At 47.4% G+C, this 15895-nt stretch overlaps 1 protein-coding gene across 1 annotated transcript in view; it reads right to left on the reverse strand.

The window, feature by feature from the left end:
- RNF213 (ring finger protein 213) overlaps positions 1-15895 on the reverse strand; it is a 486493-nt gene that overhangs the window by 159504 nt on the left and 311094 nt on the right. Inside the window, exons 36-40 of the mRNA XM_075344370.1 lie at positions 15637-15819; positions 10168-10307; positions 7404-7558; positions 7098-7313; positions 254-435 (exon numbers count right to left, since the gene is read on the reverse strand). Coding sequence (XP_075200485.1) covers positions 254-435; positions 7098-7313; positions 7404-7558; positions 10168-10307; positions 15637-15819 — 876 coding nt within the window. The remainder of the gene's footprint in view (positions 1-253; positions 436-7097; positions 7314-7403; positions 7559-10167; positions 10308-15636; positions 15820-15895) is intronic.

The raw sequence follows: 15895 nt of genomic DNA on the forward strand, positions 1-15895 counted from the left end.
TGGACTGCGAGCACTGGACCAACTATAGGTCATCAAACCATCATGCTACGTCAACGGAGTCCATTTTTGACAATTTGAAGTTTAACAACTTCTTGTTAAAGTGCATTGAACATGTATAATAATTGGCCATCCAGAGCTTCCAGTAATTCCTCACACTGTGGATAGTTTAATACACTGTGAGCAGTACATTCAGGTTTGCTCCAAACGTAGAAGTTACAGTGCAGTTTTATAATCTAAGTAAAATCCTTCATACCTGATTTGGTTAATTCCCGCTTTACACCAAGAACTGACACCAGTTAGATATTCTTCTGAACATATTAGCTGAATCGGCATTTGTATGTTTTTCACTTGGGTCATCCAGGCTTGTGGCGATAGTTCTCTCACATTGTCTTTTACAATCTCCACACACGCAGTAGCAGCAAGGACATCAAGAACCTAGAAACAGAGCACAGCTATAGGAGAAAACTGGGAAAACAACCCACTGATAATGGAAAGAAGGGAATTTTGTTTACTTACCGTAAATTCCTTTTCTTCTAGCTCCTATTGGGAGACCCAGACAATTGGGTGTATAGCTTCTGCCTCCGGAGGCCACACAAAGTATTACACTTTAAAAAGTGTAACCCCTCCCCTCTGCCTATACACCCTCCCGTGGATCACGGGCTCCTTAGTTTTGGTGCAAAAGCAGGAAGGAGAAAACTTATAAATTGGTCTAGGGTAAATTCAATCCAAAGGATGTTCGGAGAACTGAAAACCATGAACCAAAAGAACAATTCAACATGAACAACATGTGTACACAAAAGAACAACCAGCCCGAAGGGAACAGGGGCGGGTGCTGGGTCTCCCAATAGGAGCTAGAAGAAAAGGAATTTACGGTAAGTAAACAAAATTCCCTTCTTTGTCGCTCCATTGGGAGACCCAGACAATTGGGACGTCCAAGAGCAGTCCCTGGGTGGGTAAAAGAATACCTCAATAAAAAGAGCCGAAACGGCCCCCTCTTACAGGTGGGCAACCGCCGCCTGAAGGACTCTCCTACCTAGGCTGGCGTCTGCCGAAGCATAGGTATGCACTTGATAGTGTTTCGTGAAAGTGTGCAGACTAGACTACGTAGCTGCCTGACACACCTGCTGAGCCGTAGCCCGGTGCCGCAATGCCCAGGACGCACCCACGGCTCTGGTAGAATGGGCTTTCAGCCCTGAAGGAAGCGGAAGCCCAGAAGAACGGTAGGCTTCGAGAATCGGTTCCTTGATCCACCGAGCCAAGGTTGACTTGGAAGCCTGCGAACCCTTACGCTGGCCAGCGACAAGGACAAAGAGCGCATCTGAACGACGCAGGGCCGCCGTGCGAGACACGTAGAGCCGGAGTGCTCTCACCAGATCCAACGAATGCAAATCCTTTTCACATTGGTGAATTGGATTAGGGCAAAATGAAGGCAAGGAGATATCCTGATTGAGATGAAAAGGAGATACCACCTTAGGGAGAAATTCCGGGACCGGACGCAGAACCACCTTATCCTGGTGAAACACCAGGAAGGGGGCTTTGCATGACAGCGCTGCAAACTCAGACACTCTCCGGAGTGACGTAACTGCCACTAGAAAGGCCACCTTCTGCGAAAGACGTGATAAAGAGACATCCCGCAGCGGCTCGAAAGGTGGTTTCTGAAGAGTCGTTAGCACCCTGTTAAGATCCCAGGGTTCTAGCGGACGCTTGTAAGGTGGGACTATGTGGCAAACTCCCTGTAGGAACGTGCGGACCTGCGGAAGCCTGGCTAGGCGCTTTTGAAAAAATACGGAGAGCGCCGATACTTGGCCCTTCAGAGAGCCGAGTGACAAACCCTTGTCCATTCCGGATTGAAGGAATGAAAGAAAAGTGGGTAAGGCAAACGGCCATGGAGGAAAACCGTTATCAGAGCACCAGGATAAGAAGATTCGCCAAACCTGTAATAGATCTTGGCGGACGTTGGCTTCCTGGCCTGTCTCATGGTGGCAATAACATCCTGAGATAACCCTGAAGATGCTAGGAGCCAGGACTCAATGGCCACACAGTCAGGTTGAGGGCCACAGAATTCAGATGGAAAAATGAGCCTTGCGACAGCAAGTCTGGGCGGTCTGGAAGCGCCCACAGTTGACCCACCGTGAGATGCCACAGATCCGGGTACCACGACTGTCTCGGCCAGTCTGGAGCGACGAGAATGGCGCGACGGCAGTCGGACCTGATCTTGCGTAACACTCTGGGCAGCATCGCCAGAGGAGGAAACACATAAGGCAGTCGAAACTGCGACCAATCCTGAACTAACGCGTCCGCCGCCAGAGCTCTGTGATCCTGAGACCGTGCCATGAATGCCGGGACTTTGTTGTTGTGCCGTGACGCTATGAGATCGACGTCCGGCGTTCCCCAGCGGCGACAGATCTCTCGAAACACTTCTGGGTGCAGAGACCATTCCCCCGCATCCATGCCCTGACGACTGAGAAAATCTGCTTCCCAGTTTTCTACGCCCGGGATGTGAACTGCGGAGATGGTGGAGGCTGTGGCTTCCACCCACTGCAGAATCCGCCGGACTTTCTGGAAGGCTTGACGACTGCGAGTGCCGCCTTGGTGGTTGATGTGTGCGACGGCAGTGGCGTTGTCCGACTGGATACGGATCTGCCTGCCCTCCAGCCACCGATGAAAAGCCAAGAGGGCCAGATACACTGCCCTTATATCCAGAATATTGATCTGAAGGGATGACTCTATCGGAGTCCAGGTTCCCTGAGCCCTGTGGTGGAGAAAAACCGCTCCCCACCCTGACAGGCTCGCGTCCGTGGTGACCACAGCCCAGGTTGGGGGTAGGAAGGATTTTCCCTGCGTTGATGTTCGGGTGCGATTGGCACGTGGAGATAAGCATCCTTGATGTCGATCGATTCTAGGAAGTCTCCTTGTGACATCGAGGCGATGACCGAGCGGAGGGATTCCATCCGAAACCGTCTGGTTCTCACATGTCTGTTGAGCAGCTTGAGGTCCAGAACGGGACGGAATGATCCGTCCTTTTTTGGCACCACGAACAAGTTGGAGTAAAAGCCGCGACCACATTCCTGAAGGAGAACGGGGGGTCACAACTCCTTCTGTCTTCAGAGCGTCCACTGCCTGAAAAAGTGCGTCGGCCTGAGCGGGGGGCAGAGAGGTTCTGAAGAAACGAGCCGCAGGACGAGAGCTGAACTCTATCCTGTAACCGTGAGACAGAATGTCTCTCACCCATCGGTCTTGAACATGTGGCCACCAGGCGTCGCCAAAGCGGGAGAGCCTGCCACCGACCGAGGATGCGGCTAGGGGATGCCGAGAGTCATGAGGAGGCCGCCTTGGAGGCAGTGCCTCCTGCGGCCTTTTGGGGGTGTGACTTGGACCGCCACGCATAGGAGTTCCTCTGGCCTTTCTCCGGCCTGCTGGACGAAGAGGATTGGGGCTTGGCGGAGGGACGAAAGGACCGAAACCTCGATTGTATTTTTCGTTGCTGAGGTCTCTTAGGTTTGGACTGGGGTAAGGAGGAGTCCTTTCCCTTGGATTCCTTAATAATCTCATCCAATCGTTCGCCAAACAAACGTTCGCCAGAAAACGGCAAACCGTTTAAGAACCTCTTGGAGGCCGAGTCTGCCTTCCATTCGCGCAGCCACATGGCCCTGCGGACTGCCACAGAGTTAGCGAATGCCACAGCTGTACGGCTAGCAGAGTCTAGGACTGCGTTCATGGCGTAGGAAGAAAAAGCTGACGCTTGAGAAGTCAAAGACGCAACTTGCGGAGCAGAATTACGTGTGACAGCATTAATCTCAGCCAGACAAGCTGTGATAGCTTGGAGTGCCCACACGGCTGCAAAGGCCGGGGCAAAAGACGCGCCCGTGGCCTCATAAATAGACTTCACCAGGAGCTCTATCTGCCTGTCAGTGGCATCCTTTAGCGATGAGCCATCTGCAGCCGATACCACAGATCTAGCCGCCAATCTAGAGACTGGAGGATCCACCTTGGGACATTGAGCCCAACCCTTGACGACTTCAGAGGGGAAGGGGTAACGCGTGTCAGTGAGGCGCTTAGTAAAGCGCTTGTCCGGAACCGCTCTGGGCTTCTGGACAGTGTCTCTGAAGTTAGAGTGATCGAAAAACGCACTACGTGTACGTTTGGGGAACCGAAACTTGTGTTTCTCCTGCTGAGACGCCGACTCCTCTATAGGAGGAGGCGGGGGAGAGAGATCCAACACCTGGTTGATGGACGAGATAAGATCATTCACTAAGGCGTCCCCTTCAGGTGTATCAAGGTTAAGGGCGACGTCAGGGTCAGAGCCCTGAGCTGTGACTTTCGCCTCGTCCTCCAGAGAGTCCTCAAGCTGGGAACCCGAGCAGCGTGAAGAAGTCGGGGAAGATTCCCAGCGAGCCCGCTTAGCCGGTCTAGGACTGTGGTCCGGGCCGGAGTCCTCCACGTGGGACCTAGGGCCCAACCTGGGAGCGCGCTGCGGCGCGGACCAAGAGGGGACTGGAGGCGACGATCCAACAGGGGCCGGGGCCTGTGTAAGGACCGGTCTGGACTGCAAAGCTTCTAGCAGCTTGGCAGACCATTTGTCCATAGACTGAGCCATGGATTGTGAAAGTGACTCAGAGAGTTTCTCAGCAAAAGAGGCGAACTCTGTCCCTGCCGCCTGGACAGGGGGAGCAGGGGGGTCTACATGAGCCGAGGGGCCCACTAGTGACCGAGGCTCCGGCTGAGCAAGCGAAACAGGGGTCGAGCATTGCTCACAGTGAGGGTAGGTGGAACCCGCAGGTAACATAGCCCTACAAGAGGTACAGGCCGCAAAAAAACCCTGTGCCTTAGCATATTTGCTCCTTGTGGACGACATGCTGTTGTCTCCTAGGAGAATGATCACTGAGGGTATATGGGCAACAAAAGGGTATACAGCCCGACCGAACAGAAATATATATATAAATATGTATATATTCCGGCACCCTAGGGGGACCAGCACCGGGTGACCGGTGTGGCTTACCGACCGCTGACAAGTGGCGTGTGTGTGTCCTCCAGATTCCCTGCCTTAGGTCCCCGGGAGCTGCAGAGCTGTTCCTGAGAATCCTCCACCGGCAGAATGCCCAAAAAATGGCTGCCGGAGCTCTCAGGGGAGGAGTGGAGCCGTGGGCGGCGCCAGGAAAGTGCGGGAATCTGGGGTCCCCACAGTGATCAGTGAGGGGGGAGGAAACATGCAGGATGCTCCAGCCCTCACATCCGACGTCAGGTCGGCAGTCCCGCCCTTACCCCTGACTGGCAGGCCCGGGAGCGGGATTTTTGCGACTAGGCCGCGATGAAGCCGGGGACTAAATTTGAGACCGTGCCCGACGAGCAGGCACGGTCGGCGCGGAAGTCCGCCGGACTTCCCAATTCAGCAGCTGCCGCAGCGTCCGGGAAGAAGGTGCGCTCCCTGCACAGTCCCCCATGGGGACACAGAGTACCTTAGAGTTGCAGGGCCCGGTCCCTGAGGTTGAATAGACTCCGGTCCGGCAGATTCCCACAGGGGCTGCGGAGGGAGCACGGTCCCAGTAAATGGATGACCGCTCAGGATCCCACTTCTCCCAGAGCCGCTAAGGGATGGTGAAGGAAACGGCATGAGGCTCCGGCCTTTGTACCCGCAATGGGTACCTCAACCTTAACAACACCGCCGACGTAGTGGGGTGAGAAGGGAACATGCCGGGGGCCCTCTTTTCTTCCAACCGACATAACTAATATGAGAATGCATGAGTGGATGTGTGCCTCCTTCAACACAAAGCATAAAACTGAGGAGCCCGCTGATCCACGGGAGGGTGTATAGGCAGAGGGGAGGGGTTACACTTTTTAAAGTGTAATACTTTGTGTGGCCTCCGGAGGCAGAAGCTATACACCCAATTGTCTGGGTCTCCCAATGGAGCGACAAAGAAACAAGGAGTGAAGGCTACCGGAATTTCACAGTATCAGTTTTCGGTTACAATAATGACCATTAGGCCGAGGGCACACGGGGATTACTGTGTGTTCTCGCATGACACTTAGCTCACGCTTGCAGCACAGTGGGAGCCGAGTGTCATACAACTATGGTCTGATCAGACCACAGTTGCGGAGGGGAGGGCCGTCGCTGCGAAGGGGAGGGCCGTCGCTGCGGAGGGGAGGGCCGTCGCTGCGGAGGGGAGGGCCGTCGCTGCGGAGGGGAGGGCCGTCGCTGCGGAGGGGAGGGCCGTCGCTGCGGAGGGGAGGGCCGTCGCTGCGGAGGGGAGGGCCGTCGCTGCGGAGGAAAGGGAGGGATTTATTTCCCTCTCTCCTCCGTTGCCGGCTGATACAAAAATCGCACTGCTCTCGCGTTACACCGGTGTAACGCGAGCACAGTGCGATGTTTCTCTCGCCCCATAGACTTGCTTGGGTGCGAGTGGAACAGGATCTAATTCCACTTGCAGCATGCTGTGATTGTTTTCTCGGTCTGATTAGGGCTAAGAAAATAAATCGCTCATGGGAGCGGGCTCAGAGTAATATCGGTCCGAGTGGAATGCGATTTTTTTCTCGCCGTGTGTCCTAGGCCTTACAACTCTAAATTTATGGACCATGGAACTTTTCCAAATATTGTGGAGTTGAAGATTTTTTCCCAAATATAGGGTCAAAAGAATCTGTGGATGTTTTCCTTCTTCTCAACCATCACGTTAGGTTATAAGTTGAACTCATTGGATCAGTCTTCTTTCAACCTTAAAACTATGAAACTATTTTAAGAGTTAAAGAAAAACAACTACTGTAGCTTAACAAGCCATCCTATATGGTCCAAACCAAAACATAATGATGTTTAGCCCTCCCTAAATCCATACCAAAAACGTATTTAATTAAATTTTTAATTTAGTTTCTGAACTTTGCATAACACTAAAAAAAGCAAATTGTCACTTCTTTCTATCCTGCAAGCCTAAATGAGCCTTACCACAATGGGGGGGAAGCCTCGATATGGCACCTCAACATCTGAGAAGGAAGGTCCTACAGAGAAGTCAAGCTGAGTAATCTTACCTATAATTCAGGTCGGTCTTAAAAAAAAAAAAATTAACTGTATTTTAGATCTAAGAAACATATTAATATGCCCCAATACCTACCATATGTTCTCTAATCATTGTATCGTGGTCGTCTATTTTCTCTTTAAGAGTCTCAGACACTGAAGGAGGACTCAGTGCCAAAATCCTGCTTAAGTTTTGCAGTCTGTGCTGGAACGTGTTGTATCCAATATGCACCCATGGCAGGCTCAGCTGCTCGTTACCATCACTTGTCTTTCTTGAATCTTCAATACACGTTGAAAAAGCATACTCCATTACCTGCAACACATAGGTGGTACATGGGGTGTGATTAACGGGGTTTTATGAAGTGATATAGCACTTACAATCTGCAGTAGCTGCTGTCCGCACCTTCAGCTCATCCGGAGAGGATATAGTCATGGACATAAGGATGAAGTCTCGCTGATAGTTCAAGAACAGAATCTGCTGTTCACTTGGGTCTTTTGAAGAAACATATTTTCCTAATGGGGTCTGTGAGAAGATATCTACAAATTTACCTTCATGACCTAAAAATAAGGAAAATAAAAAGTAATTTACTATTCCAAACACCTCATTGGGATAACCAAAATTTTTATTCAACCAATTTTTTTTAAGCGCTAATTGGTACTAGCTGAAGGACATAGAGCTGTATATGTCAAGCCTCACACATCAGGTTCTCTCGTACGGGTGCTATCCATGTTTTTCACGCTAACCTATGATAGTCTATGGGGCTCTTTTTATATCCATGATTATTTGGGGGCTGGTGGTCTGCCCAAAATTGCAGAGACTTGGGCGATCTTGATCCGAGTGTCAAATCAAAATCACTAATGAAAGTCTAGGAGTCCTCTAAAAAAAAAAAAAAAACAAAAAAAAAAAAATCATCATCAAACCGCACTTGGATGCCTTCCACATCCTGTTTATTTTTCACAAAAGACAGAGAAATTTCTTTCCCATCTGAGAAATACTGAATAAGAATACTGATAAAACTGGGACTGAATTTCTCATGTGAAAAAAAAAGCTGACGTGTGAATGAGGCCTTTGAGATATAGGTTTTTCGAAGACTAAATGCAACATACTTTCGCTGAAGTTTTGCAAACTAGAGCTCTGTTCACACAAATGTTTATTGTGAATCCACCCACCAGCTCAGAGAAAACTGTAATTAGGAGACAGAGACTGCAGAGGGGAAAACTGGCAAAAAAAATGCAGAATTCAGGTTATATTATGGTCAGAAATAGTGTTATTCCTCATGTGCACACAAGACCGCTTATTCGAAAGTTACCTGAAATGAGACAAGTAAGCTTTAGGGTCTGTGCGCACTGGGAAATAGTGTTTCTTAAGTTAAATCGGCACGCTCTGGCAAAATTCTGCACCTGCGGCAAAAAAACGCACCAAAAACACCCAAAATCCGCATGCGGTTTTACCGTGGTTTGTTGTGGTTTTGGTGCGGTTTTTCCACTGGTTGATCCCTGCGTTTTTTTTTACCATTTTCTATGGCAAAACCACAGGTACCTGCGGAAAATAAGTGACATGCTATTTCTTATTGCTACAGAAATTCTGAAGCAAAACCTGTGGGGGGGGGGGGGGGGGGAAATCGCACCATTTTGGTTTCTCATAGATTTTATTGGGGGAAGGACTGCAGGAGGGTTATGAACAAAAACCGCACCTTTTCTGCAACAAAAACTACGGCAAAACCGCAGCAAAAAACGCAGTGTGCGCACAGGGCTTTAAGTGGTTATTCCCATCTCCAAGTTACTATCCCAATAAGTAGTAGGCGTAAAAATAATATTAGCAAATCCCTCCAATTAGAGATGTAGTTTAGTTCTCCTGATACAGCCATGTCTCTTACCTTATGTGCAGGGCATTGCAGCTTAGGTATCCATGGTTGCATCCACTCATATAATGACAGTGAGTTAGTTGCTTGAGGTCGTAACCATAGTTAACTAAGCTGCAATGTCCTGCACATGAGGTAAGCGATAGGCAATATCAGAACTATACTACATTTCTTATTGAAGGTATTTGCTAAAATTGTCATTATTAAACCTAGTACATATTGGGATATGATCTTGGAGATGGGAATAACTTTTTGATGTTTCCCTATTGGAAAGAAAGATACAAGCAGTCTTGCACTAATCCAAAATCTCCAACCAAGAACCTTGTGCCTTTTTTTCCATCATCACGAAAAATTGGAATTGTGCGAGTCACAAACAATTATCTACTACCGTGTTTCCCAAAATATAAAACACCGAAAAATGCGCTGGGGCTCATTATCAGGGAAACACATGTTGGGGTCATGTTTAGCCCCAAACCTCCCCCCACTTTCAAAGCAAAAAAAAAGCGGAACCCCGCTTCCCAGGAGATGCATACTTATTAGACCCCGGACGTCTGTGTCGATCCTAGGTCTTCCTGCGATCCTCAGCGGGCACCCCCTTCAGGTGTAGTCCATGTGGTCCTCCCCTGCTTCAGACCGGCACTCACACACCCATCAGATCGCATGCACACACATCAGATTGCGTACACACAACATCCGGTGATACCGATTGCTTCTGGCCGCCAGGGGAACCTGGGATGCAGTGCAGTGGAGCGCAAGGACCTGCGGTGGAAAGCATCGATGTATTCCACTGCAGGTCCTCGCGCTCCACTTTACTGCGTCCCATGTTACCCTGCTGACAGGAAGCAATAGGTATCAACGGATCTAGTGATTGTGTGTGTGTGATCTGATTTGCGATTATGTGTGTGATCTGATGTGTTTGCGATCTGTTGTGTGTGGGTGCTCAACATGATATGTGTGTATGTGTGCTTTCCATCACAGGTCCTTGATGCGTTACACTGTAGGTCCTCCCGTTCGGCATCTGGTGAGTATGATTATGGGGTCTTTTCTTTTGGGGGTGTCAGTTTTCTTTAATGAAGTTTCCTGCAGTATTCTTTAACATTTTTAGCCGCATGGACACTTCATTATTGAACCACGACTAGGGCTTATTTTTGGGGTAGGGCTTATATTGAAACCTTACGCCGAACAGGCTGAAAATTCCTGCTAGGGCTTATGTTCGGGATAGGGCTTACTTTTTGGGAAATAAGGTAATAATTATTTTGATTATGAAAATTACAGGCTTGTTCTTATATTTATGGTTACTCTTACCTTCGATACAATCAAGGTGACGAGCCTGAGTCCATATTTCCTCTAAATAATCCTTAATCCTCCAGCTAAAAGGCAAAAAATTTTCCCCAAAAGCAGCGATATTCATGTTATTCTTCACCAGAATGGTTTCAGTCTGTGAGCTGTACATGAACAAAAAAAGTTTAATGACAAACAAAATGATTAAACAACATTAAGGCAATAAAAATGAAAATTTAAAGTGGAGACCACCTCCTACTTTGTCCCTTCTCTTGGTTCTGAGATTAGACATATCATCATTATTGATCATGAGATAACTGACGCAGAGGAGAGATAGTGATGTCCAGACATATTGTGATTGAGCAGGGCTTATGTAGAGGACATTTTTTTTTAGCGCAGATGGTTTATTTTGTGCTGTTAGGTGACTTTTCTTTATAGTATATTAGTAATATTGGTACAATTTATGCTTTTTATGATCTTGAAAGAAAAGGGCATTTGGCCATGAAGAGAGGATCCTAAACTTTAGTGAATGAGCAGCTGGCTGCATTATCTAGTTGATTATCAGGAGATTTCAAGGCAACTCAAATTAACCCTTTAGTGACGGAGCTAATTTTCACCTTAATGACCAGACCAAATTTTGCAATTCTGACCAGTGTCATGAGGTTATAACTCTGGAACGCTTCAACGGATCCCGGTGATTCTGAGATTGTTTTTTCGTCACATATTGGACTTCATGTTAGTACCAAATTTAGGACAATATTTTTTGCGTTTATTTATGAAAAAAATTGAATATTGGCAAAAATTTTGAAAATTTAGCAATTTTCAACTTTTGAATTTTTATACCGTTAAACCAGAGATTTCTGTGACACAAAATAGTTAATAAATAACATTTCCCACTTATCTACTTTACATCAGCACAATTTTGGAAACAAAATTTTTTTTTGTTAGGAAGTTAGAGGGGTTCAAAGTTTATCAGCGATTTCTCATTTTTACATCAAAATTTACAAAACCATTTTTTTAGGGACCACATCACATTTGAAGTGACTTTGAGAGGCCTAGATGACAGAAAATACCCAAAAGTGACACCATTATAAAAACTGCACCCCCCAAAGTACTCAAAACCACATTCAAGAAGTTTATTAACCCTTCAGGTGCTTCACATGAACAAAAGCAATGTGGAATGAAAAAAAGCAAAAATTATATTTTACCTAAAAATGTTGCTCTAACCCACATTTATTCACTTTTAGAAGAAATAACACAACCAAATGGACCCCAAAACTTGTTCCCCACTTTCTTATGAGTGCGCCGATACCCCACATATGGTCAGAAACCTCTGTTTGGACAAATGGGAGGGCTCGGAACAGAAGGAGCAATATTTGAATTTTGGAAAGCAAATTTGGCTGAAATAGATTTCGGGCACCATGTTGCATTTACACGTCCGCTAAGGTACCTAAACAGAAGAAATCCCTCACAAGTGACACCAATTTGGGAACTAGACCCCTCAAGGCTTCTATCTAGGGGTATAGTGAGCATTTTAGATCCACAGGTACTTCACAGATTTTGTTAACGTTACGTTGTCATATTGAAAATTTTAATAATTTTCTCAAAAATGTTGCTTTAGCATCAATTTTCTCACTTTTTCAAGAGGTAATTCCAAAAATTTGACCTCAAGGTTTGTTAACCACTTTTTTATGAGCGCGGTGATACCTCACATGTGGTCTGAAACCTTTGTTTGGACAAATGGGAGGGCTTGGAACGAAAGGAGCAATATCTGAATTTTGGAAAGAAAATTTGGCTGAAAAAGATTGCGGGCACCATGTCACATTTGCAGGACCCCTAAGGTACCTAAACAGCAGAAACCCCGCACAAGTGACCCCATTTTGGAAACTAGGCCCCTCAAGGAATTTATCTAGATGTTTGGTGAGTACCCTGAACCCCCAGGTGCTTCACAGAATTTTATAACGTTGAGCCATGAAAAAAAAAAAAAAAAATTTACCACAAAATTGTTATTTCAACCAGGTAGCTTTTTTTTTTACAAGAGTAAAAGGAAAAAATTCAGCATAACATTTATTGTGCAATTTCTCCTGAGTTTGGCGATACCTTATATGTGGTGGAAATCAACTGTTAGGGCGCATGGCAGGGCTCGGAAGGGAAGGAGTGCCATTTGACTGCAAAATTGGCTGGAATCAATAGCGGATGCCAGGTTGCATTTGGAGAGCCCCTGAGGTGCCTAAACAGTGGCGGTCCCCCACAAGTGACTCCATTCTGGAAACAAGACACCTCAAGGCTTTTATCTAGGTGTATAGTGAGCAGTTTGAATCCACAAATACTTCACAGAATTTGATAAGCTTAGGTTGCCATATTGAAAATTTTCATTTTTTTCACAAAAATGTTGCTTCAGCATCAAATTTCTCACTTTTTCAAGAGACAACAACAAACCGTGGACCCAACAGGTTGTTATCCAATGTCTTATGAGTACAGGGATACCCCACATGTGGCCAAAAACCTCTGTTTGGATAAATGGGAGGGCTTGGAATGGAAGGAGCACCATTTGAATTCTGGAAAAGTTGAGATAAATTGCGGGCACCATGTCACATTTGCAGGGCCCCTTGGGTACCTATACAGCAGAAACCCCCCCACAAGTGACCCCATTTTGGAAACTGGATTTTATTCAGGAGTATAGTAAGAATTTTGAATCCACAGGTACTTAAAAAAAATGTTGCTGTAGCAACAAATGTCTCACTTTTAGGCTATGTGGCCATGATCCAGCGACACGGCGTCTAGTATACAGTGCCAGCCTTCATGCAGAGATGTGAGTGTTGTCCACGGGAGAAGGCAGCTGCCCATGCCCACGATTTGGGTTCAGGCCGCTGTGGTGCTCTATGCTACCTGCAGAGAACACTCATCTCTGCAGCATAAATTGACATGCTGAGGCTCGGGAAGCTGCGCCACACGTCAGTGTATGCTGCGGAGAAAAGAAGCACAGTGGGCACGGGATTTCTAAAAATCCTTCCACTGTGCTTCTACTGCACAACGCAGTGCTATGGACGCAGGGAAAACACTATGGACACACTCTGCGCCCAAAACGCTGCAAACCCCGATTGTGGGCACATAGCCTAAAACGCTACAATGGATGAATGGATAGATGTCAAACATATATAACGTCCCACCCCCTGCATATTCTAAGCTGGCGCCCTTTAGTGCCTTTCATGTGGCACTAAAGGGTGCCTAGCCTTGTATTTAGCCCCCTAAAAAATTAATAATTAAAATAAACGACGTGGGGTCCCCCCTATTTTTGATAGCCAGCTAGGGTAAAGCAGACAGCTGTAGCCTGCAAACCACAGCTGACAGCTTCACCTTGGCTGGTGATCAATTTGGAGGGCTCCCCAGGCGGTTTTAAAAAAAAAAAAAAAAACGTGGGGTCCCCCCCAAATTAGATCACCAGCCAAGGTGAAGCGGACAGCTGTGGTCAGGTATTCTCAGGGTGGGAAGAGCCCTGGTTATTGGACTCTTCCCAGCCTAAAAATAGCAGGCCGCAGCAGCCCCAGAAGTGGCGCATCCATTAGATGCTCCAATCCTGGCGCTTCGCTCCAGCTCATCCCGCGCCCTGGTGCGGTGGCAAACGGGGTAAAATACGGGGTTGATACCAGCTGTAATGTCACCTGGCATCAAGCCCTGGGGTTAGTGATGTCACGGCATCTAAACAGATACCCGACATTACTAACCCAGTCAAGTAATAGAAAAAAATAAAGACAAAAAAAAATTTATTTGAAAAAAAAACTCCCAGAAACATTCCTCTTTTACCAATTTATTGAAAATAAATAAATTTCGGTCGCTGTAATCCATTTTGGAGGTCCCACGCCGACTCTGGATCTTCTAGAATATGGGGGGCACGTTCAGGGAACGTATCCCCCATTTTCTGGAAGAGCAAGCTCTCCATGAGCAGTGTGGGTGCAGTAATCTGAGAATACTGCACTCACACTGCCCCGGTCCAACTTAGGGCAGAGTGACCTGCAGTAACCTCATTCTAGAATATGAGGGGCACGCTCACAGAACGTACCCCCCAATTTCTAGAACAGCAGTCTCTCCATGTGAGGAGTGTGGCTGCAGAATACCGCACTCACCCTCCCCCGGTCCACAGTGGAGCAGCCTGTGCAGTAGCGACGTCAACGTCCCTGCTTCCAGGGATCCAGCTGACAGCCGCTGTCTGCGCATGCGCCGCCAGCTTTCAAGAAGGAGGCGGCGTGATCGCGGGGCCGGAGCACCAGCAGCCAGGTAACGTAAAACCGGGTGCTGGGGGGGGTGACGGTGGGAGACGGTGGAACAACTTTCTGCCGCATGTGACGTGTCACATGCGGCAGAAAGAGCAGGATGAATGCGGCCGCCATCTTCCACGCTCCGGAGGGGGGAGGGGGGAGGCGGCTCTGGAGACCGGAGGGGGCTCCGGGGACCAGAGATCTCCGGTGTACCGGAGGAGGGGTCAGGGGGAGGACATTTCCCTCCGATCTGAAATGTTTGATCATTTCAGATCGGAGGGAAATGAATGCAGAGCCGGCGGCGGCGGGAGTTTTCAGCGCGCGTCGGCGCCATCTTAGATTTTCCGGAAGGGGGGGGGTGTTGGATAGATTTCTCCGGTACCGGGGGCTTTGGGGGCACTAAGGGCTCATATTTATTTCTCATCTGACATGTTTGATCACGTCAGATGAGAAATAGATCAATTTTACCGGCCATTTCTTTTTTTTAATGTTGTCGCCGGTATACGGTGTATACCGGCGATCGCATTAACGGGGTCCAGAAAAAACACCCCGATTCATAATCTTGGGGGTCTCAGGTAGCTGAAACCCCCGAGATTTTTCGTCACTGGGGGGCGCTACAAGCTTTTTCCGGCCTGACGTCTCAAGACGTCGGAACAGAATAAGTACCCTGTTTTCCGACGTCTTGAGACGTTAGGCCGTCGCTATGGGGTTAACATTGTTTTCTATACTCAGGCAACCCCTTTAAATGAATAAATATAATACAGCTTAATAATTTTACAATAATTTAAAGGGAATCTGCCTCAGGTTTTTGCTCCCCCATTTGAGAGCAGCATAATGTAAAGACAGAGACACCGATTCCAGCGATGTGTCACTTACTGAGCTCTTTGCTGTCATTTTGATAAAATCAATGTTTTCTCTGCGGCAGATCTAGCAGTTATACAGAGCTCATGAACATGTTGGGATTACCTGGCAACACGCCAAGTAGTCCTGTAATGATAGCCTCCTGCTGATTAAACCGTGATTTTATAAAAGCGACACTAAGCAGCCCAGTAAGTGACATCACTGTAATCAGAATCTCTGCCCCTACATTATGCTGCTCTCAGATTAGGCGGCAATAACCTGGTGACAGATACCCTTTAAGAAGTGGATGTAAAACTACACAATCTAAGATAAATGTATACAATGAACAATGAAACAGAATAAAACACCACATTACATTTCCTAAATTACATCATACCTGAAGTTGATAGAAACCGGTAGAAGTTTCTCATCAGAAAAAAAGAACATCCAGAGGGATTTAATAAAGTCCTCCGCTTGATCGTTCACAAGAATTTCCAGGTTGCCATTGCAGTCGATGATGGATAAAATATGGGATAAAAATGGTGTCACGGCTTTTTGAACACGTTTCCAAAGGCTTTGCCTGTATATAAAAGTATTGTAAGTATTACAGAATTACCATGTGTATGTGCCGTCCCCCATAAAAAATGCCCAGAAAC

This window comes from Anomaloglossus baeobatrachus, chromosome 4, assembly GCF_048569485.1.
Source record: "Anomaloglossus baeobatrachus isolate aAnoBae1 chromosome 4, aAnoBae1.hap1, whole genome shotgun sequence".
In the NCBI taxonomy this organism is placed as follows: Eukaryota; Metazoa; Chordata; class Amphibia; order Anura; family Aromobatidae; genus Anomaloglossus; species Anomaloglossus baeobatrachus.